Here is a 24,283-nt window from a genome sequence, read left to right on the forward strand (position 1 = left end):
TAACTGGATTACTGAACTTTAACTGGAGTTCTCCAAAGCAGTCTGTTACACAAATCAATGCTCTAGGGTATTGGAGCATCAAATTATGCAGACCAGGGAGCAATCTGACAATAAGATTTAAAATGTAGACCTGATACTGTATTTCATGTGTCATAGCGAAAAGAGATATTTCAATTACAAAAAACTTATTTAAAGTGAACCAAGAAAGGACTTCTAGGAGTAAGTTCTCTTGTTGCAAACTAGAAGACAAACCTGCAAGTGCTCCTTGTTTAGACTTCCCATTGAAGCCCAGGGGAGTTCTACACATAGATGGCTCGTATGAATGGGTTTATGTAACAAGCTAATAAGCTAATTCTAAAACAATTGGAATGCTACCTTGCGTTCCCTTTAAATATTCATGTTTGTGGCGTCTCCCTGTACCAAAACAGTACCAAAATGACATCCATTTCTGGAGGAACTCTGATGCTATTTAATTCTATTTTTCCATCTTCATTTCAGAGATCTGAGCCACCTTTCTTTGGACCATCTTCCTGTTTTTTCTTTTCTTTATTCTGACAAAGGAACCAAGTCGGTGGGCCTAAGATCTTTATGGAATTCACTAGGAGTTCTCAACTGGAAGCATTTTAGTCAGGTGTCCTTGCTGAACTTGAACTGAGAGAAATCAGATTAAAATCATTTGGCACATTTAGTAAGCATAAACCTTTACAATTATATACAACTGTTTGCCTGTTGCTGAAGATGAAAGAAAATAATTAGGGTAGACCTGGGACAGCTGCTGCCAAGAAGGAAATCCAACAGGAGAAGATGGACGAAGAGAGGAATCTGGAGAACAGTGGCGAATGAAGGAGTCTGACCAACAGTTAGAGGCAGAGTTTAACAAAGTTGTTTTTGTTTCGTTACTTTTCCTTGTTTTATTTTCCTTTTCCCTTTCACTGTAATTTGTTTTTTTGTTTGTCAGTCATTATCCAAAAATTAACTATTATACCTATGGCAAACTTTTAAATGAGGGAAAATTCATTTAAAATAAAATGTAAAAAAGTTACATACTTGTGTTTTCAGTCTCCCTATCCCAAGCACAAGAATGTAGGTGTTAGCACCAAACAAACTGGACAGCAAAATCAAAACTAGTGTACAGTCCAAACTTGCTATCTAGCTCAAATATGGCCTGTCACCATGACATATGGTATTTAGATAACTCTTTTGTATTTTGTGTGCTTGAATCTCATTTACATGAAGGACAGGTCTACACTAAAAAGTTTTACTGGCATAGCTATTTTGGTAAGGGGTATGATTTTTTGCCAACATAGTTATACTGGTAAAAGTCCTAGTATAGCTGCAGTCAGGAAACTGACATAAGCTATACTGGGATAAGCACTTTTATACCAATATAACTGTGTCTACACCACAAGAGGTTTTGCAGTTTAACTATACCAGTGTAGTACAACCAGCAAAACCCTCCTAGTGTAGATTAAGCCTAAAGCAGCTTTACACTCTCTGGCACTGCAGAAGTACCTTAAAGTGGGCATGAAAGGCTCTGTAAGTTAGCTCGTCCTTCGAGTTATTAAAACTGCTTGCTCAGAAGACCCACGCCACCCCCAGGCAAATGAGAAGGATGATAGATAAGCATGGATCTATAGAAAAGACTACTTTGGAAAACTCAGGTCTGAGAGAATTACATAGTCCCCTCCAGTTTTAAAGAGAATAAAACTGAAAATCATCTTTGCTAAAATTGACATCAGACTTGCCTACTGTGTGTAGCTAATAATGCTAGCGTAAAGTGCAAGCTTAAATTCATGACCACAAAGCTTAACTTTCCACCACAAAAAAGAAAGTGGTAGAAATACCAAAGTGCTGTAGAAAAACAAACATATGTTTATACACATTTGTGTTGGTTACACATGCAGAATTGGTTGTGACCGAAAAGAGTCATGGGTTAAAAAGAAAGAGCTACCCAGTTATTCAAAACTAAATGTAGATCCCATTGAACAGAGAAGTCACTAGGGAAAATATCTGAATGAAGAATTCAAAGTGTAGAGGGATGAACATAACCCAAGTATTCTTCAGAATAAGATGTAAAGCCAAAATGGCTATAACAAGCAAAAAAACAAAAAACAAAGTTTGAGACCTGAGTTACTGAGGAAAAGTGATAATAAGCAATGGACAATCCACTGGGCTAACCTTTTTGGAGATATTTCAGAATGGATTTAATTTCCACTTGACTTCATTCTTGTAAGTGGAAATATTATAAATTTCTACTAAAAAACTTTCACACCCTTGGAGAAGGAGTCTCTGTATAAGTAACTATAACCAGGTCAGCATTGGGAGGAAGGCTGAACACAGATGTTCAAGCTTGTTGCTCTTCTTGAAAAGCAGATCTAGAAAGACAAGGCTAACGACTGGTATTTATAGGTGATATGCAGGCACCATCTATAGACAGTATGACTAATTGTGCATATTAAAAATCTTATGCCAAAAAACCTAGAGTGTGGAATTTTTGATCAGAAGTTTAGTGGCTAGAGAAAGATCTTTATCAAAATTAATTAATTTTGATTTTGCTACACAGACTATGAATACTTTAGCTGTATTGTGGGGCTAATTTTCCCTCCAAAATAATATAAACAATAAGGTTAGGATTTTCAAAGGAGCCTGAACCAATTGCTTAGGCTCCTTTGAAAATCCTAGACTTAGACCATAATATGCATTAATTGTGGCATAAACTTAAGTTTTCTCAATGTTTTAGAGTTATATGGACAAATATGTAAGCCTTTTTATTTGAATTATAACTGTATCATTCAAAATAAATTAAATCAATCTTTATAAAATTTTGTAAATACAATAAATTTTCTTTATAGTTCGCAACTTTGTCAAGTTTTAACTGAGAATATTTTTTTATTATAGAGAGAAAATCCCTTAAAAATGGGATTAGAAAGAAAAGTGCTGACATATTTAAACCTTCGTTCTAGACAGCTGTGACAAAAAGGACCCTAAAATATCATATGTATGTGTACTGTAAATATAGACACACATATTTATGCAAGGTACCTGTGGTCCTAATGGAACCATTCCTCTTGGAGGAGTCATTCTCTGCATTGGCCCACCCATGTTTGGATGCCCTGAAAAAAATCACACAACTTTAACAACTGTGGTGCATAAAAACACTTCTAAATTATTGACAAATTATTACTTCATCGTTTGAAAAGTGTTTACGCAGCCGCAGTGGACTTTAAAACAAGAGGTGCTGGATGCAAGTTTGGGACCATGCAGAACCTTTCTAAAAGAAAAAAAAAGGTTGATATTCTCAATATACATTTCACATCTAGTAAACAGGCACTTTACCTTGTTGTCGTGTTGGGTCCATCCCACTGGGCAATAATGGCTGACTTCCTGGGACACCTCCAAGTGCCTACACATATATAAAACGTGTTAAGAGGAGATATAAATTGTATTTTAAACAGATAATTCAGGTAATTTTGTTTTTAATTTTGAAACTGTTACTGAGCCAAGTGTAAAGCAAAAAGTTTAACTCTGCTAAAGATATAGGACAAGATCTTACAATTGGATCCACGCACCCTTGTGGCCACATGGAGTTCCAATGATTTAAACAGCTAAATGTGAATATTCTTCAGTATTTATTTTTACCTAATTTTCTTTTATTTGTCCCTAATTTTCTTGTATTGTGTATCCCACCTGGCTATGGAGCATGGGGCAATGCTGTTTCTTGATTCTGGGGTCAGTTTTCTCTATGTTTAAATTTTGACATCCTCTATCATTTTAACAGCTACCTTCCAGGGCTAGAAGGGTGGCTTTGTGGTCTTCTCAGATGCTCAGCCACAACTAAGCCACCTGGGCGGTATTCAAAATGCAGGCTAAGGTAGGGCTGGGAGGTGGGGAATGTAGTTTCCATCCTCCCTAACCATCCAAGGACATTACTTCCAAGATATACCCTCTATACTCCTACAATGGAAACAAGAGACTCCAAGCTTGGTCCCAAATCCTGCCTTCAAGCATGATAATATAATGTGTTGTTATGTCCCGCTTGGCCCAAATGTAGCATATTGTTTTTAAATCCCCAAGTTATTATCTGTCCTTTGAGTCTGTTATAAGATAGTTAGATTTACAATTAATTTCTCTAGCCTTTTGCACAAATATCTGTAGTACAGTCATCTTACAAAAATCTTCATCAAGAATGGATGTTTGAGTCTGGAATGGTGTTTCAAAAGCCAACTAAAATTAATTAATTCATAATAAAAATGTTTATCTGGAGTAAGTAAATCTGGTGTTATTAAATGCATCTAATCAGGTAACACTGGTATTGCTTAATGAAGGAACTGATCAGTTTATCTTGACTGCGAAGAAATATGATTGTGGTGAATTTTTATTATTTTACATATATATGTATATACATAAATAAATATATATATATGTTTATTATTTTACACTTTTACACACACATACGTACATATATATATATATATAAAAACACATGCACTCTAAGGTTTAGGTTTTAATTGCAGAAGAGTCAGGAAATTCAAAGGTAACATTCACAATGTTCCCTTTTGAGTATGCATTACAATTGTGTACTTCATTATATGATTTATGGAACTTATAGAGTTTCATCCTGTGTATTTTAGTCAATGGGAGCATTATCATTTACTTCAATAGGTGCAGGTTTAGAATGATATGTAGGAGCAAAAAGTAAAACATGCAAAAGTGTCAAATTCCAGCAAAGTGGAATCTGGTCACCTGTGCCAAAGATGACAGGTGGCATGCAGGGAAACAAGAGTAAAGTCCTTAGTGTAAGACACTCAGGCTGGAAATTTGACTCATGCAATATTTGGAACATGTATGGTTATATAAAGAAGTGCCCCTTCCTTCCACTGTATCATATTGTATTATTGCTGAGCAGTATGTCACATTTTCCTATGTGACCAAATAAGACAGAACCCTACTATAATGCATGTGCTCGAGGGAAGAGTTATGGTTACTGTGGGAATTTTAACTATGATTTTACTGACTTTTGTGTAATCAAAATTTCAACTTTAAAACTGCATTACAATAGTTTATCACTTTCATGTACTGCTTATATTATCTGTAACTTAATGATAGGCAATGTTGCCAAAACTGGTAATTCATGAATGTGGCATAATGTAAATGAACTGCAAGGGCTGTAATTCACTGAGATTATGCTATAGCTCTAAACTGAAAACAGTGTAATGTGCAGACAAAAATAGCTTCTGAAATTAAAACAGCAGGTTGGCAGTAGTTTTTATAGTATTCACCACATCCAGCTTTTACCTGCCAGTATTTAAACAATTTAGAAATACATACATATAAAAATGTGAAAGTCAAATGCCAGAATGTCTTTGAGTAACATATTATTGTAAGGTACAGCAATCAGGAATTTATTTTATACTGAATTACAGTATACTTATAACAAATGTTTAAAGCAATGATAACTTTTCACTTACAGTATATAGTCCAGGGGCAGGCCAACGTTTTGGGCTGAGGGCCACATCGGGTTTCCAAAATTGTATGGAGGGCCAGTTAGGGGAGGCTGTGCCATCCCAGACAGCCAGGCATGGCCCAGCCCCCAACCCCAATCTGACCCCGCGCCCGCTTCTTGCCCCCTGACAGCCCCCCCAGGACTCCTGTCCCATCCACCACCCCCTGCTCCCTGACCGCCCCCAGACATCCCGCCCTTGACTTCCCCCCACAGCCCGATCCAACCCCTCCTCTCATTCCTGACTGCCCCCCTGGGACCCCTGCCCCATCCAACCACCCCTTCTCCCTGTCCCCTGACCACCCCCGGAACCCCTGATCCTGACTGCCCCCCGCTGCCCCATCCAACCCCTCCTCTCCTTCCTGACTGCCCTCCCAGGACCCCTGCCCCCATTCAACCACCCTGTTTCCTGCCCTCTGACCGCCCTGATCCCTATCCACACCCTTGGCCCCTGACCACCCCCTCGAACTCTCCTGCCCTCTGTCCAATCCCCCTGCTCCCTGCCCCCTTACCGCGCTGCCTGGAACACTGGTGGCTGGCGGCGCTACAGCCGTGCAGCACAGAGCACTGGGGTAGGCCAAGCTCTGCAGCTGCACTGCCCCAGGAGCTCGCAGCCCCCCTGCCCAGAGCATTGCGCCGGCAGCGCAGTGAGCTGAGGCTGCGGGGGAGGGGGAATAGCAGGGGAGGGGCCGGGTGCTAGCCTCCCAGGCCAGGAGCTCAGGGCTGGGCAGGAGGGTCCCGCGGACCAAATTTAGCCCGTGGGCCATAGTTTGCCCACCTCTGATATAGTCCCTTCCATGTACAGATCAGAAAGCAGTTAATAAACTTTAATTAAGCTACCCACCTCTCCTATGTAGTGCATATCAATATACCCTTTTACAGCTGGGCAAAAAGGGGCAGACAAAGGTTAAATGAATTAGAAATTACAGAAGTTAGTAGTTGATGGAACAATCAGAAATGGGACTCAGGAATCCCCCTATTAACCACTATACCATATTCCCTAAAACAGTGGTTTTCAACCTGTGGTCTGCAAACCCTGTAGGTCCACAGACTATGTCTAAGATTTTCAAAGAAATCCACACCTCCATTCAAAATTTTTTATGGGTCTGCAAATGTAAAAAGATTGAAAACCACGGCCCATAAATGTGTGTCCTTGATATAAGGCTCTTACCTGATTGGGTATTCTTAAAGGTGGCCTTGGACCTCCAGGGTATCGCGGGGACATAAAAGGCTATGAAAAAAGGAACATAACCAAAGAATTCAATTTAGTTCAGAAATGTTTTATGTAGTAACTACATATATAGTTCCTGTGATCCTCAAATCTCAGGAGCTCATCTTATATACTTTGACAACAGTATTTAGTACATTAGTCTGCAGCACTTAGCAAAACTATATATATTTTAAAACTCTTTTCTGAAGATTAGTACCAAGCTGCATTTCTTAAAATTTTTAATACAGCTATTGTGTAAGCAGAATATGAACAACTATATGCACAGCATATGTAAAATGATAAACTATTAACATTACATAATCAAAAATGGAAGTTTTTGACTGGATAAAAGGGAAGTTAAAAAGCCTGGAATATAAAATAAAATACTCTAGGAAGAGTTGAGAGATACATAATAACAGAATAATACAAAATGTCAAGTGCTTTATCTTTTTACATTTTCATTTTAAAGAATATAAGGTATATAATAGTGACAGAGGATTTGGATTTCAGGTTTGGTTCACATATGAGTCTAGAGACTTATTTGAACTACATTATCTAAATTACTGAGCTCTGCTCACATACCTCATGTAATGCAACCCTTCCTCTCCACACGCCAGTCTACCTACCCCATCCAACAAACCTTGGTTCACCATCACTTGGTGTTAGCTGAGTGTCCACTAGACCTCAGCTGCCATTGTAGTACATAGGAAAGAGATAGTCTTTAAGATTGCTGAGAAGCAAACCAGTTAGGAATTAATATATGGAAGTCAACTCCTTAAATTGCACCCAGAAGTAAACAGGAAGCCAATGCAAACATCAGAAAACAGATCTAACATTCCAGTGTTGGGGCTTAAGCCCCATCACCTGAAAGGCAAGGGAAAGAATCCCAATTAGTCATGCTCTGCATCTGGAGGGTGATTAATTAATTGCCTTCTGGCCAGAGGAGGTATAGTTATGACTTATAGGTAGACTGAAGGAGCTCAGCAGAGGAGAGACTGCAGAGGAGACAGATCTCTCTGGCAGAGAGAAGCCCTGGGATAGGCTTTAGCAGACAAGAAACAACAGAGGAAGAATATTATGGGAGCAGGTTAGGTTCCTGCAGGGGAAGCCTGAGGTAGGGCCAACAAAGGAACTAAAGCGGAGTCTGAAAGAGGCAGAAGGGGTATAAGTTTTAAGATTCATTTGGATTTGTTCATGTTCCAGTGGAAGTGGTTTAGACTTTCATGTGAGTTGGTTTGAGGGCCAAGCCACAGAACACCTGAAGGAACTCAGGAGAAGACAAAGGCTGGAAAAGGCCATCACAGGGATGAGAGAGAGCCTAGTAGGGGGTGCCAGAGACAATGATCCTGTGACCAGAGATCAGGGGGAGTGCTATTACAATTCCTCATGACTACATTTTCAAGCATGACAGCCCATGAAATTTTCACCAGCTGTAACTTTCAAGCTGTCTTCAAACACAACCATAGGTAGAACACATTGAATTATTCCCATCTAGAAGTCAGAAAGCAGGGATCATGGTAGCAAAGTCTAGATCTGAAAGGAAAGGGAGCAAATGTCTAAGTAGAAAGATGATAAAAGAGTGATTTTGGCAACTAATAACACCTGTAATTCCAGAAGCAGCTGAAGAGCCTAAAGCATTCTTTAAATTGTGAATATTTGAACAAAGAGAAGACTATCCCTGCAATAATCAGGGCAAAACCTCTCCTTCCACAAGCCTTTCCCTCAGGATCTCTCAGACCAACAGAGTGGAAATTCTGGAGAACAAAAGCTGAGCTGGAAGTGTTGGACTTACTGAGCTCACTGAAATGGCTGGAGCAAATGACTGTACAGTGGTTTTAATGTTATACAGCTGGACAAAGTAGAAGATCCCATTATAATGACTGCAGGTTTAAAAAAAAAGTCTGTATTGAAAAACCCTAAACAGGGTGCAGGAAACAAATATTATTTTTCTGTTACAGACAGTCATGACAAAGAAACAATTCCAACAGCTGGTACGGGAACAAAAGATACATTCTATTTTAAAAAAATCAGTCTTCAAAATTTCATTCTTCTCATTCTAAAGCCCAGGAAAAACAATCAGAAAAGGAGAGAATGTGTTTCTATTAGGAAAGCCTTTGAAAAAGCATATGTTGAAACAGCAGCACTTTTCCTGGTTACATTCTGGTTCAGACAGTCAGGAAAAGTGATAATGATTCAGCATGACTTTTTGACAAGTTACAAAAGTCGGATTCCACAAACAATATCCAACAGGATGAAGATGACATAGAGACTCTGGCATCTTTAACTGCTTATTGTTACTACTAGCTATTTTTGTTCTGTTTGCTGTTAAGCTTTAGCCTGCTTGATTTTGAAATATAAAATGTTCAAGATTTCTTGTGCCTAGCAACCAGCGCTTGGGTTAATTCCTACAGATGATAATCCAGCAAGTGGCCTGGCTCTCAAGAAACTCTTTTATTTAAATCAACATCCTTTCTGAATACTGGGATTAGAGTTTGTTTATTCCCAAGTGAGGTTAAATTAATATTTGGATACTGCTGTTACTTGTTTTTACTCATGTTTTCATATATAATGACAAAAATGTGCAAATAAATTGCAAAATTTGCAATATTTAGGCATCTTAATATAAGTAGCCTGATTTTCAGTAATGATGGGTATCCACAATCCTACTGAAACCAGTGGGAATTGCAAGCTCAGTATCTCTGAAAATCAGGCCACTCTTCTTTAGGGGCCTACATTTGGATTAAGGGGCCTAACATTAGGTATCCAGGTTTGAAAATTGTGGTCAGAGAACCCATTAGAAAACTACCATGATTCCACTTGGTTTTTAAAAGGCACCTCTATGTAATTTCTGGATTCCTTCTCTCTGCTCCGGAACATTGGATGAAGCCTCTGAAAGAAGGAGTTAAACACAGGACTTCTTTTATTTCTATGTATTTTAGTAAGTTCAAATTTCAATTCCTGGAAATGTGACTCTTGTTTAACCAGACAGATTTTAAAGTAAATTTAATCTTTATGTGTGAATTTCTATGCATGTGATAGCCCAGTGGCGGGCAACATGCGGCCCGTCAGGGTAATCCGCTGGTGGGCTGCCAGACAGTTTGTTTACCTTTGCACGGCCACCTGCAGCTGGGCGAACCGCGGCCACTGGGAGCTGCAAGAGGCCGTGCAAATGTAAACGAACTGTCTGGCGGCCTGCCAGTGGATTACCCTGATGGACTGCATGCAGCCCATGTGCCGCAGGCTGCCCACCATTGTGATAGCCTATGTGCAGGCTGTGCTGTATGGTTCAATTTAATGTAAAAAATAACCTGAAAAAAAGAAAAAAAGTTAAAGAAAAGAAAACTTACCTCAAAAAGAAAAGGTAAATATATAGGGCAAGATTCACCCTAGGTTCTACATTCACTTATGGCAGCACACACCTGGTGGCAGTAAGTACAAGGCCATTTCAGCAAAACAAAATAAATTATTTATATTGGTCTTCATTGCAGAGGACGTGGGGGAGATACCCACATCACAGCTATTCTTTTTAGGAACAAATCTGAAGTATTGTCACACACCAATGGGTCAATAGTAGAGGTTTTAGAACAAATTGAAAAATCAAACAGTAATGAGTCACCAGGACCAGATGGTATTCACCCAAGAGTTTGATTGAACTCAAATATGAAATGACAGGACTACTAACTGTAGTATATAACCTATCATTGAAATAAGCCTCTGTACTAGATAACTGGAAGGTAGCTAACGTAACACCAATTTTTAAAAAGGATGTGAGAAGCAATCCTGGCGATTATAGGCCATGAGCCTAATTTCAGTACTAGGCAACTTGACTGAAACTATACTAAAGAACAAAATTATCAGACACATAGATGAACACTATTTGTTGAGGAAGAGTCAACACGACTTTTGTAAAGGGAAATCATGCCTCACCAATCAATAAGAATTCTTTGAGGATGTTAACAAGCATGTGGATAAGGGAAATCCAGACAATTTAGTTGTATTTATATTTTCAGAAAGCCTCTGACAAGATCTCTCACCAAAGGCTCTTAAGCAAACTAAGTAGTCATAGGATAATAGGGAAGGTCCTCTCATGGATCAGTAACTGGTTAAAAGATAAGAAACAAAGGGTAGGAAAAAATGGTCAGTTTTCACAATGGAGACAGATAAGCAGTGGGATCCCCCAACTGTTCAACATATTCATTAATTATCTGAAAAGGAGAGCGAACAATGAAGTGGCAAAGTTTGCATATAATTCAAATTTATTCAAGATAGTTAAATCCAAAGATGACCTCAAAGAGTTACATGGGGATCTCAGACTGGGTGTCTGGGCAACAAAATGGCAGATCAAATTCAACACTGAAGTGCAAAGTAATGCAGATTGGAAAAAATATCCCAACTACACATATATAATGATGGGTTCTAAATTAGCTGTTGCTACTCAAGAAAGAAATCATCAAAACTTCAACTCAGTGTGCAGCAGTGGTCAAAAAGGCAAACAATGTTAGGAAAGGGATAGAAAATAAGACAGAAAATATCATAATGCCACTATATAAATCCATGGTGCACCCACATCTTGAATACTGTGACCAGTTATGGTCAAGCCATCTCAAAAAGGATATAGTTGAAATGTAAAAGGTTCAGAGAAGGGCAGAAAAGATGATCAAGGGTATGAAATGGCTTCCATATGAGGAGAGACTAAAAAGATTAGGGCTGTTCAGCTCACAAAAGGAATGATTAAGGGGGAATATGATAGGGGTCTCAAATAATGAATGGTGTGGAAAAACAAAAGTGAATGAAGTGTTATTTTCCCTTTCCCACAGGGGTCACTGGATGAAATTAATAGGCAGCAGGTTTAATACAAACAAGAGGAAATACTTTTTCACACAACGTACAATTAACCTGTGGAACTCATTGCTATGGGATGCTGTGATGGCCAAAAGTATAACTGGTTAAAAAAAGAACTAGATAACTTCATGGAGGATACGTCCATCAACAGTTATTAGCCACAATGATTAGGGATGTTAGGGATGATATTACCTCATGCCAAGGGCGACTGTAAATGTCAGACTGCAAGAAGCTCAGAGGGAAAGACGGGTTGATCTCTCCAAAATTGCATAGTTTTCTGTACATTTCCATTGAAGCTCTGGTACTGGCCACTGTCAGAGACAGGATACTGGGCTAGATGGACAATTGGTGTGATCAAGTATGGCATGTTCTTACATGGCAATTACCCTGAGGTGGGGAGGCAAAAAGTGGTGAATGCCGTCTGAACAGTAGGGCCCTGCCTACCGAGGGTTAAAAGGTACTTCTTCAAATCCAATTAGCTTAACATAATTGCAAATTCCCCTAAACACCAATGTAGATATAATGTAACACCTCTTCAGTCCTGTTAGCTGTTGTGTTTTAGCCTAGTTGACAGTGTTGGGGTCTGTTCACAAGATAAAAAGATGCATTTTCACAACATATTGCTAACTGTTTTAACTAATGAACTATTTAACTCTACTCTTGACAAGGCAAATTTAATTTTACCATGTGTTAGCTGGTTAAGGTGAACCTCCTAGGGTGTCCCCTCTACTATAAGACTTTAAGACATATATTATTAATTATTTTGTATTACCATAGCGCCTAGGATCCCTGTCTTTTATCCTAGTGTGAACGGGCCTTCAGAGACAGACTTGCCTACAATATGATTAGCTAACATGACTAACACGGCTGCTACTCTGAAACCTAACCTGACTGAAAACTCTCTCTCCATGGATGTTGGGGGGGGGGGCAGGCGTTAATCATTTTAAACTACACAGATTGAAAAAAACTACGTTTTTCACCCTATGTAGACACAGCCTAAGGGATGCTGTCCAGGAAGTGGGTGTGCCCAGAATAGATGGAAAGTGTGCTGATTCAACACCTCCCCTCAGAGACTCCATGTAGCAGAGCTTATTTGGAGTGTCAACAGGAGATGAAGCAGTAACCCCTATTCTTACTGGTAGAATGCGTGGCTAAGGAGCTTTGCCTACACGATCACAAGAGACAAATGTGGGGCATGTGGGCAATGTGCTTGGTGGGTGGCCAGAATAATGCACTAATGCATTATTGTTGATAATTGCAGGGAGGGAGCGAGGGAGTTTAACTATAGTTGAACTATAGCAACTCTCATTAATTTCAGCTATATGGGCAGGAGAAGCTCTGCAAATTTCCCCAAATAATTCCTAAATTGTAGACCAGTTTTACCTTAAAAATCAAATTAAAATAGCTTTTTAATAATATGAACATTAAAATAACATACTGTTTTACTTCTTATATTTTCAATTAAATTTTTTTTAAAAAAAATAGTAACATACTTTAAAATAATCCTCTTATATTGTATACCTAAACATTCTGAGAGGCTGAAGGCACTCCTTACAGGGGGCCTGTCTACATTGGGAAATGACCTAGTGTTCCAACATGATGTGAAACACAATTTAGCACTCAGGGTAGACAAGGCTTGTCTTGTTTAAATTGTGTCAGTTACATGTAGTTAACTTAGAATCTTTAATCGCTTTGTAAAAGTCAACTATCTTTGCTATCTTCACAAACAAAGCTTGAGTACTGCATATTACCAGAAGCCCTAAAATGGAATTACAGCCTTAATTTACATAGGCATTGAGATACATTATTTTATACTTATTAGCTGCTACTCCAGGTGCAGGTATACTAAGAACGTCCAAATTACTAGCATCTAGAACATAAGTCAAGTGTTGATTCTCATAAGAACAGAATCTCACCATTCATACATTCCAAGTTCTGAAATTGTAAGATGATTCATGATCTAGGTAAAAAAATAATCTGAGGTTCTTCTCTCCTCCTGCATTTTAAATTCACCTGTCATGTCCCATGTTCTCTCTCTTTTGTCTTCCCTCTCAGTCCTTTCCTTCATATGCACATTTTTGGTCTTTTACTAATATCTCATCCCTTGTTAAAAAGTTTGAAATTGTTAACTGTTATATTCCAAAAGCATGAAATAAGATTTTATCATACAATTTTCTGATTTCACTTTCTTCCTATCCTATCAGTACTGAAAAGCGTTAAGGAAGTAATTTTTTTTTAATATACATCCTTCAGGCTCCTTGTATTATAATATGATCGCTAAGTGCTTTTAACTGTTACTGGTAGGAGATAAGTGCTTTCATTTAGAAAATGGAATGAGACATAAAATGCGTGTCAAATGAATTGACTAGAGTTAGTTTACAAGTCACATATTTTAATTTGTTTGGTTTTCTCTCTGTTCTGTATCAACAATCACTGTCATTGCAGTTTATAAGACACTCTTGATTAACACATTTTAGTGCTAACCAAGACTAAATACTCCAAATGACACACTTGTGTTGGCACATTCTGCTGATGAGCATAAATATGTAGCTTATCTTATTATACTCAGATAGTCTATGATCAGTGCTTAATAAAAAGCACTTTCCCATTCAATCATATTTGAACAACTATTAAACTCTACACAGGTCTATGCTTTATTTTTGGCAAAAGTATTGAAAGTTGTACTTTGGGTAAAGCAAATCAAGTAAATCACACAATAACTAGCTTTTACATAAAACAGTGTGTACCAGACTCTCAGCATATATAAGTGAGCGAACTTCTCTTGATGGCCTTCTCTGGTGACTAAATCTCTGTTTCATAAACAGGAATATGTCTGTGTGCTTCAAATGAGGTCCCCCTCAAAAATTATTTGAGTTTGTTTATATTTGTTTAGAGCTGTCTAACATGGCCTCCCACCCTAGAAGTTTAAATATGGTAACAGTCAGAAGTTTGATCAAGTTAAGAATGTAGAGTGCAACATTTAAAATAATTAAAAATAAAAATCTAATGACTATAGCTCCCTTCTCCAGACTTCAGTAATAATAATCAGAACAAGACTAATAATCAGAACAAATAATAGGTTTCAGAGTAACAGCCATGTTAGTCTGTTTTCGCAAAAAGAAAAGGAGGACTTGTGGCACCTTAGAGACTAACCAATTTATTTGAGCATAAGCTTTCGTGAGCTACAGCTCACTTCATCAGATGCATACTGTGGAAAATGCAGAAGATGTTTTTATACACACAAACCACGAAAAAATGGGTGTTTATCACTACAAAAGGTTTTCTCTCCCCCCACCCTACTCTCCTGCTGGTAATAGCTTATCTAAAGTGATCACTCTCCTTACAATGTGTATGATAATCAAGGTGGGCCATTTCCAGCACAAATCCAGGGTTTAATGAGAACGTCTGAGGAACGGGGGGTGGGGGTGGGAATAATAAACAAGGGGAAATAGGTTACTTTTTATAATGAATCAACCATTCCCAGTCTCTATGGTTGATTCATTATAAAAAGTAACCTATTCGCTCGCCCGCCCCCCCTTCCCCCCCTCGTTCCTCAGACGTTCTTGTTAAACCCTGGATTTGTGCTGGAAATGGCCCACCTTGATTATCATACACATTGTAAGGAGAGTGATCACTTTAGATAAGCTATTACCAACAGGAGAGTGGGTTTGTGCAGGGGGGAGGGGGGGAGAAAACCTGGATTTGTGTTGGAAATGGCCCACCTTGATTATCATACACATTGTAAGGAGAGTGATCACTTTAGATAAGCTATTACCAGCAGGAGAGTAGGGTGGGGGGAGAGAAAATCTTTTGTAGTGGTAAACACCCATTTTTTCATGGTTTGTGTGTATAAAAACATCTTCTGTATTTTCCACAGTATGCATCCGATGAAGTGAGCTGTAGCTCACGAAAGCTTATGCTCAAATAAATTGGTTAGTCTCTAAGGTGCCACAAGTACTCCTAGAACAAATAATAGTTTTTCAATTAAGGTCAATGCTTTATCCTCATCAAAGAATTACTGGACCTATTCCACAATAAGAAAGAATAACTACAGTGCTCTGAATACACACCTGGTAATCTGCATACAAAAACCCCTTTGCACTTATGTACAATACTTCTCTAGGATCTTACAAACAGGATCTATTGCTGCTACCGAAGTTATTTCACCAGGAATTTGAGAAGGTAAGTAACACTCATTTCAGTAAAACAGATGATCTGTTGGAATGGTACTGTTGTCGAATATGTCTCCCTTTGCAGCAAATATAATGATTATTTCTCACTCACGAAGATCCAGCAAGTGGGAGAGGAAGAGGCTGAACTATGTACATGATAATTAATGGAGATTTCTTAAGCAGTACAATTTAAAAAGTACTATGAAGTATATATATTTTAAATCAGTTGAAGAGTTGTGACTTTAATTTTGAGTGAAAACATTACACAAAATAGAACTAATCATTCCAAACATGATTTGAGCTGGAGCTAGTAAGGTCAGGAAGGATCACATGACCTTTTTTTTTTTTTACCCATGCCTCTAAAATTCAGACATTTTGAACATAAACATTGAGAATAAGAACACATTTCTAAAAAAATTAGCAATTCCCCACCCAACACCTGAACAACTCACTTCTAGGAGCAATGCTGGCAAGTGAAAACTAAAAGCCTCAGCGACCTCTCAGTTAAGAATCACTATTGCTGCTACAGATATTATACATCATATTATTATGATGATGAAGCTAAAAGCATTATCTTCAACAACAGAATTTTGGTATATGAAACTGATCTCTTAAGTCTAATGGAAAGTACAACTGTCAATTTATGCCAAGGACAGGATTCACCCGTGAAGAAAATGGCATCATTTATAAATTACAAAACATCAGCAAAAAACAACCCACAACCAACGAAAAAAAAAAACCAAACCAAGCACCCCTTAGCACTCTTCAGAAGACACTGTAATGCCACTGTTGACGTACAGTCAATATTGGGCTTGTGCACCCCAAAGGGTATATATATTTTCCTCTACATAAGAGTCAAAAGCTCAGCATAGGTAAAGATTTAATCCAAGCCTTATTTTGCCTCCACTCCCTCAATAGATATTTATAAGGCGTTTGTCATTTAGGTGCCTTCCCTTCCCCTAATACTGTTCCAAAACTAGCAGTGGGTTTGTGGCTGCTTGAGATTGTATTGTGGTGGGGGGAGCATGGGCACAAAGCATATTTAGTTACTCAAGCTGAGCAGTTTTAATTTTTTAAATTAAATTTTTTAAATAGTTTTAACTATTGTTTTAATAGTTGTGCGCAATAATACCATTACTATAACTGTAGGATGGCATCATCAAAGCCAGCAGACACCTTTATCTTTTTAAAAATTGACTTTATTTCTGGTGTTTAGAGAGAGAGAGAGAGGAACACACACACAAACATACACCCACACTATTTTCAGACCTTTTGAGGTGCTAATATCCTCTCCTTACAGACTGAAGATGGGTTTCATTTATATTTTCATACTTAAAATAGTTTTAAAATAAAATATGAGGTTACAGGAGCAATGACACAAAGGTCCTGTTTCTATGAAAAATTAAGCATGTGCATAACTTTACACATGTGAGTAGTCATAATGGGCTTAAGTCTTTGTAGAATTGGGGCAACTACATCTACAAATAACTACAAACATTCCAAACATATATCATGTATACCAATATTCTTAATATAAGCATTAATTATAGGGGGGGAATAAAATCTCCCTCAAAATCCATTTTCATATTTTCAGATCTTCTCTAGGCTTGCTAAAGCCTCCAACTCCACCTATCTGCTACATTCAAGCCTGTAGTGATTTTTCATTTGATGAAAAGAATATTCAACAATCTGTGATGCTCTGAGCAACAATTCTGAGACTTAAGATTACCCGTTCTAATAGGGGCCAATTCTTTACAGTTTCTCTTGTAACTCCATCATGGAATCCCATTGACTGCAATGGAAGTCTCTGCATGGAAAATGTGTGACTGTTTGAACAATCATGCTGAGGGTCATATCAAATAATTATTGTACACATTTTATGTTTTGTATATTTTAGTATAAAAATACAGAACTTTTTATTTTGCAAGCAGAGTTTTAGAGTTGATCACTGAGGCTATGTGTACACTACAAGCTAGGGGTAAGATTCCCTGCTTACATAGCTATATCTGTGCTAGCTCTTATCTGAACTAACATACTAAAAATAGTAGTGTAGTGACAGTAGCATGGGCAGTAGCAATAGAGGCATGAGCTAGCTGCCCCAACTACATACCTATTGGGTTCCGGTGTCTTTGTTCTCGGGGCTGCTAGCACAGTGCACAGCCATTCCTGCTGCTCATTACACCATGGCTACAATACTATTTTTACCATGCTAGCTCATGTGAGAGATAATATGACTGTGTCTATGAGAGGTAGGAATCATACCACTAGCTTGCAGTGTAGACGTAGCCTAAGGCTGTATTAACGAATATTTATTTGTTCTCCTAAATAAAAACAAATGCCACCATATACCAATTGATGTTTCAGTGGCAACACAGATTTTCTGGGAATCTGAGATTTCCACTGTTCACAGTTGAAAAGTAGGCAATAGCTGATCTGCTCCATCTTTACTTATGACCAAGAGGGCAGACTGTGTAGACTCCACAACAAGGAGAAAAGAGGTGTCCCAGTTACCACTCATAAACTGTTTTGCTCTAATAAATTGGTTAGTCTCTAAGGTGCCACAAGTCCTCCTTTTCTTTTTGTTTTCTCTGAGTAATTTTTGTACTTGAAGGAGAAGCAGACAGGTAAGACTGTGGGAGTGGGGAAGGCATGAATTTTTCAATAGTGAAAAATAAGTGGCTAAGCAGGATGCTGCCATTGTTAAACTGTGTGTGATTGTTTGGAGGACAACAGGGATGGTGGATGATAAAGGCAATGGACTAGAAAATCAGAAAACTACATGGGACTTCGCAGGAAGATAGTAGTGGACTTATAGTTCCAGACACAACTTTAAAAAGATCAGATATTTTCAAAATGAACTTAAATATATAATGGGGTCAGATCTTCAGCCTTGCTAAAATCCCTTAGTGCCACTGGAACAGTGCTGTGACTTTACAGTTGCTCTAAAAGGACAGATGAGGATTCTTCCTATGCTATTGTTAAGCCAATCCCTCCTGACTCATTCCTAGTCCGAAGTGTGTGTCAGAATCAGCTATGTGCGCGAGAGGATATTCTAGAGGTGGAAGGGGGCAGACCTGGAGCATGATATGCTCAGCTGATCCCTGGTTGGCAGAATGGCCCCTATGAGACAGTTCTAGCTGGTGTAGGTTAGAATGACTGACTGCTGCGGCTGTTCCAACTTTCGGGTAGGCTGGTTTGGCCCCCTGCTATCCCCAGAATCAGGGGGATGTAAAGGTGCCCACTGTAGTTACCTGGGAGACTATTAACCCATCCCTTCAAAAAAATATACATTTTATATCCTTCCACGGAAGCTTGTAATCTATTTGCTTATTAAATGTATATTGTCTGGCTTTTTGTTTTGAAATGCAAAGAGGATGTGAGTTATCATTGACTCTGAATTTCCTAGCTTGTTTTAGTTAGTTTAATTACCTGAGTGCTATTTACACTTAACTTTTTGTAGTCAATAGTAATGCCATGGATGAAAAGAATATGAAACTTCTTTTCACTCATTCTTCTTCCTGTAATAATGCTCTATCAGAGCATTAGGTCAGCTCTGCTACAGCACAACAGAGCTAAAAATAGTGCATCCATATAATATGGCTAATACAGGGAATGGGCAACTGCCACTAGATGGCATGATATCCTTATGTTATTTTGCTTTCTTTTTTGCTTCTTTTTCTTTAATATAAAAGCAGTATGTAAAATTTGTCGTTCAAACTTGCTGTCAACACATTTTGACACTTCAGAGATGACCAAGGTCAGCCATTCATCCAGATATTGACAAACATGGCCCTTTTTCCTTCTCAGGTGTGAGGCTAATACTGTGAAGTTGTTGTTTTATTTCTGCTTGTAACTTTTTATCTATTGGCTAAGTGCTTTTTAAAAATAATTAACATAATTCCTGCCAACTCCTGGGCATTTTGTAATGATACCTGCAAACAGGATGTTTCTTCTGCAAAATTTCTTTCACCACTACACTGAACAACTTGGCTCAGATTCTGGGTTAGCAAGTGAAACACAATGCTTGTGACCAGCTTCAAGACTTCTGTAGCTCTTCTTGTGGCAGTGAATCCTGCAATCAGAACTCCTCCTCCCTCTATGACTGCGTGAAGAGGAACTCCATGTAGATGACCCGCTATCACTCAGAGAGACAAGGTGGGTGAGGTAATATCTTTTATTGGACCAACTTCTGTTGGTGACAGAGACAAGCTTCTTACACAGAGCTCTTCTTCAGGTCTGGGAAACTAACTCAAAGTGTCACTGTGAACTACAACGTTTGAACAGATAGTTTAGTTTAAGTAGTTAACACATATTTCAAGGAACCATTCAATGTGAAGTGTAAGCTCGAAAGCTTGTCTCTCACCAACAGATGTTGGTCCAATAAAACATATTACCTCAACTACCTTCTCTCGCTAATATTCTGGGACCGACATGGCTACACAACACTGCATACTGCTATCACTCATACATACAGAACAAAAACGCTCAGTAAAGATTTCTGATTGCCTACAAAAAAATATCCATCAGAGTGAAACTATACCTTTCAGATACACCTAGTACTCCCATCTCATGGCCTTTAGTGGGAAAGGAGAATGAAGATCCTCTTCCATATTCTCCTCCTCCATATTCTCCTAATTTTCACCCCTGTCTTTCACAGGAGAGAACTTCCCCATCCTCATCTGCTCCTCACACTTCAGCCCTGGACACCTGGTTTACTCATTTTTCAGCAGGCGACCACATATGTGAACCAAAAATTCCTCTCCACACTTGGATAAGTGTAGAAAGTCTGTCTCTCCACTGTGGTCAAATTAGGGAGTTACTCCAGCTCTAGAGCTGTATTTACTCCTATGGGCTGCATGGCAATAGCAGGCACAGTGGGGAGAAAAATAACTGGATCCTGGTAGGAAGGAGGCAGATAGATCATTTATATGAGCTCTCCATTCCTGGACTGAAATTGTTAGTTTGGCCTTGCATACCAGTTTGTTATTTACCACAAGTAAGCATACTGCACTGTTAGTGTCCAAACCACCAAAAGTATAATTTCACCCAGATCAAACCTTAAGGGAAGGCTGAGTATGCATTGATTCCTTGGCTTGTTGTTATGCACTAGGGGCAAGAATTTCAAAGGTATTTAAACATTGAAACATGCAAATGTACTTGGTGAGATTTTCATATGCACCTAGGTGCCTAACTCCAACTGACATCAGGCCCCTGAAAACTTTTGAAAATCTGGCCCTCTGGCTCCACTTTGCAAACAGCTAGACATGAACAACAACTCAATTCTTACATCAAAATATCAGTATAATTCTTACATTTCCTCATAAGAGGTTATTATAAAAATATATTAAATAATTTTCAATCTTTAACCATAAAATAGCACAAATTCTTATCTTTGAAGTTGTGAAGGAGTGATACTGTATTCAATGGAATTATTATTATTAGTCAAAGAGGTCACTTGCTGTCCTCCTGTATATTTTTCTTAAAAATAACTATCTTTTAAATATTGTCCACATTATGCATAATATAATTTAGAATAGGCCCTTTTTTACACAGCTTCAAATAATGCAACTAAAGCTTTTCTACATCCTAAAATGTCTGAATCATAATTTTTCTGAATACCTGAAAAAAACCCGGTGGTACAGGACCTACTGGCATGCCATCTCCTGGGGGAATGTTTCCTAGCACTGGACTGGGAGCTGCTGCAGCACTCTGAAAAGAACAAAGGAAAAATAAACCTTTGTCATTGCATGGTAGGCATAAAACCAAAAACTACTGTGACTAAAATGCAGTACGGCAGAAAGTAAACTCTCTGGATATCATATAATTTTCATTGTTTACTCTAAAAGTAAACTGTAATTCAATAACAGTCTCATTTTATACACATGAAATGGTTAATTTTAGTTCACAAATATACGTTATTTGAGGAGAGGACTGACAGACATATTCATCCATTAAATGTATCATGATTGTATGTATATATTTAATGTTTATATTATATATATTTATAAATGTATGTGTGTATCTCTCTCACACATGCATATATATATATATGTGCTATGAAAAAGTTAACGTATATAGTCTATTTGAAATTTTCAACCACTTTTAACTTCAGCAGACTTAATATTATTTTAAAATCATACCAAGCTTCAAAACTATGGCTGCTCATGACTCTACCAGTCCCACAAATAACCACCATGATTAATGAGAATAATTCTGGTTACATTTTTGGAAAGGAAAAACAAGAAGAGGAAGGGGGGGGGAAAGTAGTTCTAAGAAGTGAATCAGAGGATGAAATTAACTACCTTTGCAAATCTTACAAATGGAATAAGCAAGTAAGGAACATAGCTCCCAGCAATTTACAAGCAGGAGATCATCACAAAAACGGAAGCCAAACTGTTATTGTTCTCATGTATTAGAACTTCAATTGCTTTTAATTTCTAGCAGCTTTCTTTCCTGCAGTACATTCTGTTAGGGTGTGGGGCTGAATCACCTTCAAAGACTTTCAGTCTTTTGTAAAATCACTCTTAGGAGCACAGAAAGCATGAAGAGCCATTTGCAGGTCCTAATGATCTGCCAATATCTACCCGGTGGAATACAAATTTATGATGATTATTAATTTAACTGGCCAATGAGGTCATTTTTAGATTTAATAACCAAATTAAGTATATATGTACATTATATTTTCAGGTCCATTTAAGGAAATGTATAGTGTAATGCTGGGAACATTAGAAAACTTAATTTGATGGGTATGGCATGTAGATATGCTGACATTTTTAGACTGAACAAAAAATAAATATTCAGATTTTGCAATGGTTCAAACCACTCTTTAGAATAAGTTCCTCAAGTCTGATAACCAGTACAATATTTAGTAACTAAACTGTATGTTACTTTCCAACAAGGGACCAAAGAGGCTAGTAAAGTCTGCACACAAGCTATAAGAAGTACAGTACAGTCAGAACGGCTACAAGGCTTTGATCTTGATTGCACTGTTGACATTTGTTGCCCAGTGAATTATTTTAGTAAGCTCACAGATTCTGATTCTTGACTCTGTAATATGTTCAGCAAGGTTGGTGTTACAATACTTTACTCTTGCAATTGACCACAAAAGTCAGTCATATGTACCTGAGCTAGCAAAGGGATTTGGGTCACAAAACATTTTCATGCAGGACTGCCAATAAGTAACGGAGCTATGATGGGGTGATATTGTATCAGACTGCAGTGGATAAAGAGGGGTTACTTCCTGGTAACTTCTTTGGGGGTTGACTCTGTGCATTAATGGGATTTGGTACCTCTAGCATTAAGATGTAAAATTGTATAGAAAACTTGCATCCACTGGGAGGAGGGGGTAACTGGATGTCCTCATCAGCCCTGTCTATATAACACAGCATACCCCCCAGCCCATCTCTGTTCCTTTTCCCAAGCCCACAAAGTCCTGAAATACAAAGAACTCCCAAGGCAGAGGGAAAGGTGGCTGGATAGTGTGACTATACAGAGACAACCCTTAAAGAACAACAATTATTAGTAAATAACACTTTTTTCTTCTTTGAGGGCCTCTGTGCATTCCTACTTGCAGGAGATTAGGAAGCTGGGTCCCCCATTAGAGGAGCAGTTCTAGGCAAAAATGAATTGCAGCACTGCCTTGCCACACTAAGCATCATATTGCAATTCTACGTCCAATAAATAGTATTCAGTGAAAATATGAACAGAACTCAGTGTTGCTGCTTTGAAAATCTCTACAGTTGGGACCAGTCTCAAACAAGCTACAGAAGCAGCAGTACCCTAGTGGTGTATGTGTATCTTTAACTGTAGAAGTACTGGTTTTCTGACTAAAGAATAACAATATGCTTCCTAATGCAGTGTGAAAGAGTATTCACTAATAGGTAGTCCCTTACACGTTTTCCAGTAGGCAACAAATAATCTGTTAGTTTTCTAAAGGATGTAGTCCTGTTCAGGTAATAATAAAGGGGCCTTTTCACATCTAAAGAGCATAAATGGGACTCTCCTGGATGGACATTAGGTCTGAGGAAGAAAACAGGGAGGGTGGCCGAATGAAAATCTGAGACCATCTTAAGCATTATGCTGGGGTGAAGTCTCATAATGATTTTTTGTTGTGCATTATTATATGGGCTGGAGGCACCAAAGGCACTGACATTGCTGACCCTCTTAACAGAAGTAATGGGCATTAAAAATGGCATTTTGATAGCCAGGTGTTCTAAGGAAGCCAGATACATTGGCTGATAGGATAGGTCCATCAACATTGTTAAAACCAGGCTGGGAAGAAGCTTCTAGTATGTTTAAGAAAGATGAATTCAAACTGGAACAGAGAAGGGCTACTAGGATGATCTGAGGAATGGAAAACCTGTCTTATGAAAGGAGACTCAAAGAGTTTGGCTTGTTTAGCCTAACCAAAAGAAGGCTGAGAGGAGATATGATTGCTATCTATAAATATATCAGAGGGATAAATACCATGGAGGGAGAAGAATTATTTTAGCTCAAAACCAATGTGGACACAAGAACAAATGGATATAAACTGGCCATCAGGAAGTTTAGACTTGAAAT

The 24,283-nt window shown here is 38.3% G+C and overlaps 1 protein-coding gene across 7 annotated transcripts in view; it reads right to left on the reverse strand.

Moving 5' to 3' along the window:
- Positions 1–24,283, reverse strand: part of SSBP2 (single stranded DNA binding protein 2) — a 273,547-nt gene that overhangs the window by 59,483 nt on the left and 189,781 nt on the right. For all 7 annotated transcript variants that reach the window (XR_012158937.2, XM_073344389.2, XM_073344396.2 and 4 more), the window contains 4 exons: positions 21,344–21,433; positions 6,672–6,731; positions 3,337–3,403; positions 3,043–3,113 (listed from right to left, as the gene is read on the reverse strand). Coding sequence is in view for 6 of the 7 variants with exons in the window: in XM_073344389.2 (XP_073200490.1) it covers positions 3,043–3,113; positions 3,337–3,403; positions 6,672–6,731; positions 21,344–21,433 (288 nt within the window). In the remaining variant the exon portion in view is untranslated. The remainder of the gene's footprint in view (positions 1–3,042; positions 3,114–3,336; positions 3,404–6,671; positions 6,732–21,343; positions 21,434–24,283) is intronic.

The sequence above is a fragment of the Lepidochelys kempii genome, chromosome 5, assembly GCF_965140285.1.
Source record: "Lepidochelys kempii isolate rLepKem1 chromosome 5, rLepKem1.hap1, whole genome shotgun sequence".
Taxonomy (NCBI): Eukaryota; Metazoa; Chordata; order Testudines; family Cheloniidae; genus Lepidochelys; species Lepidochelys kempii.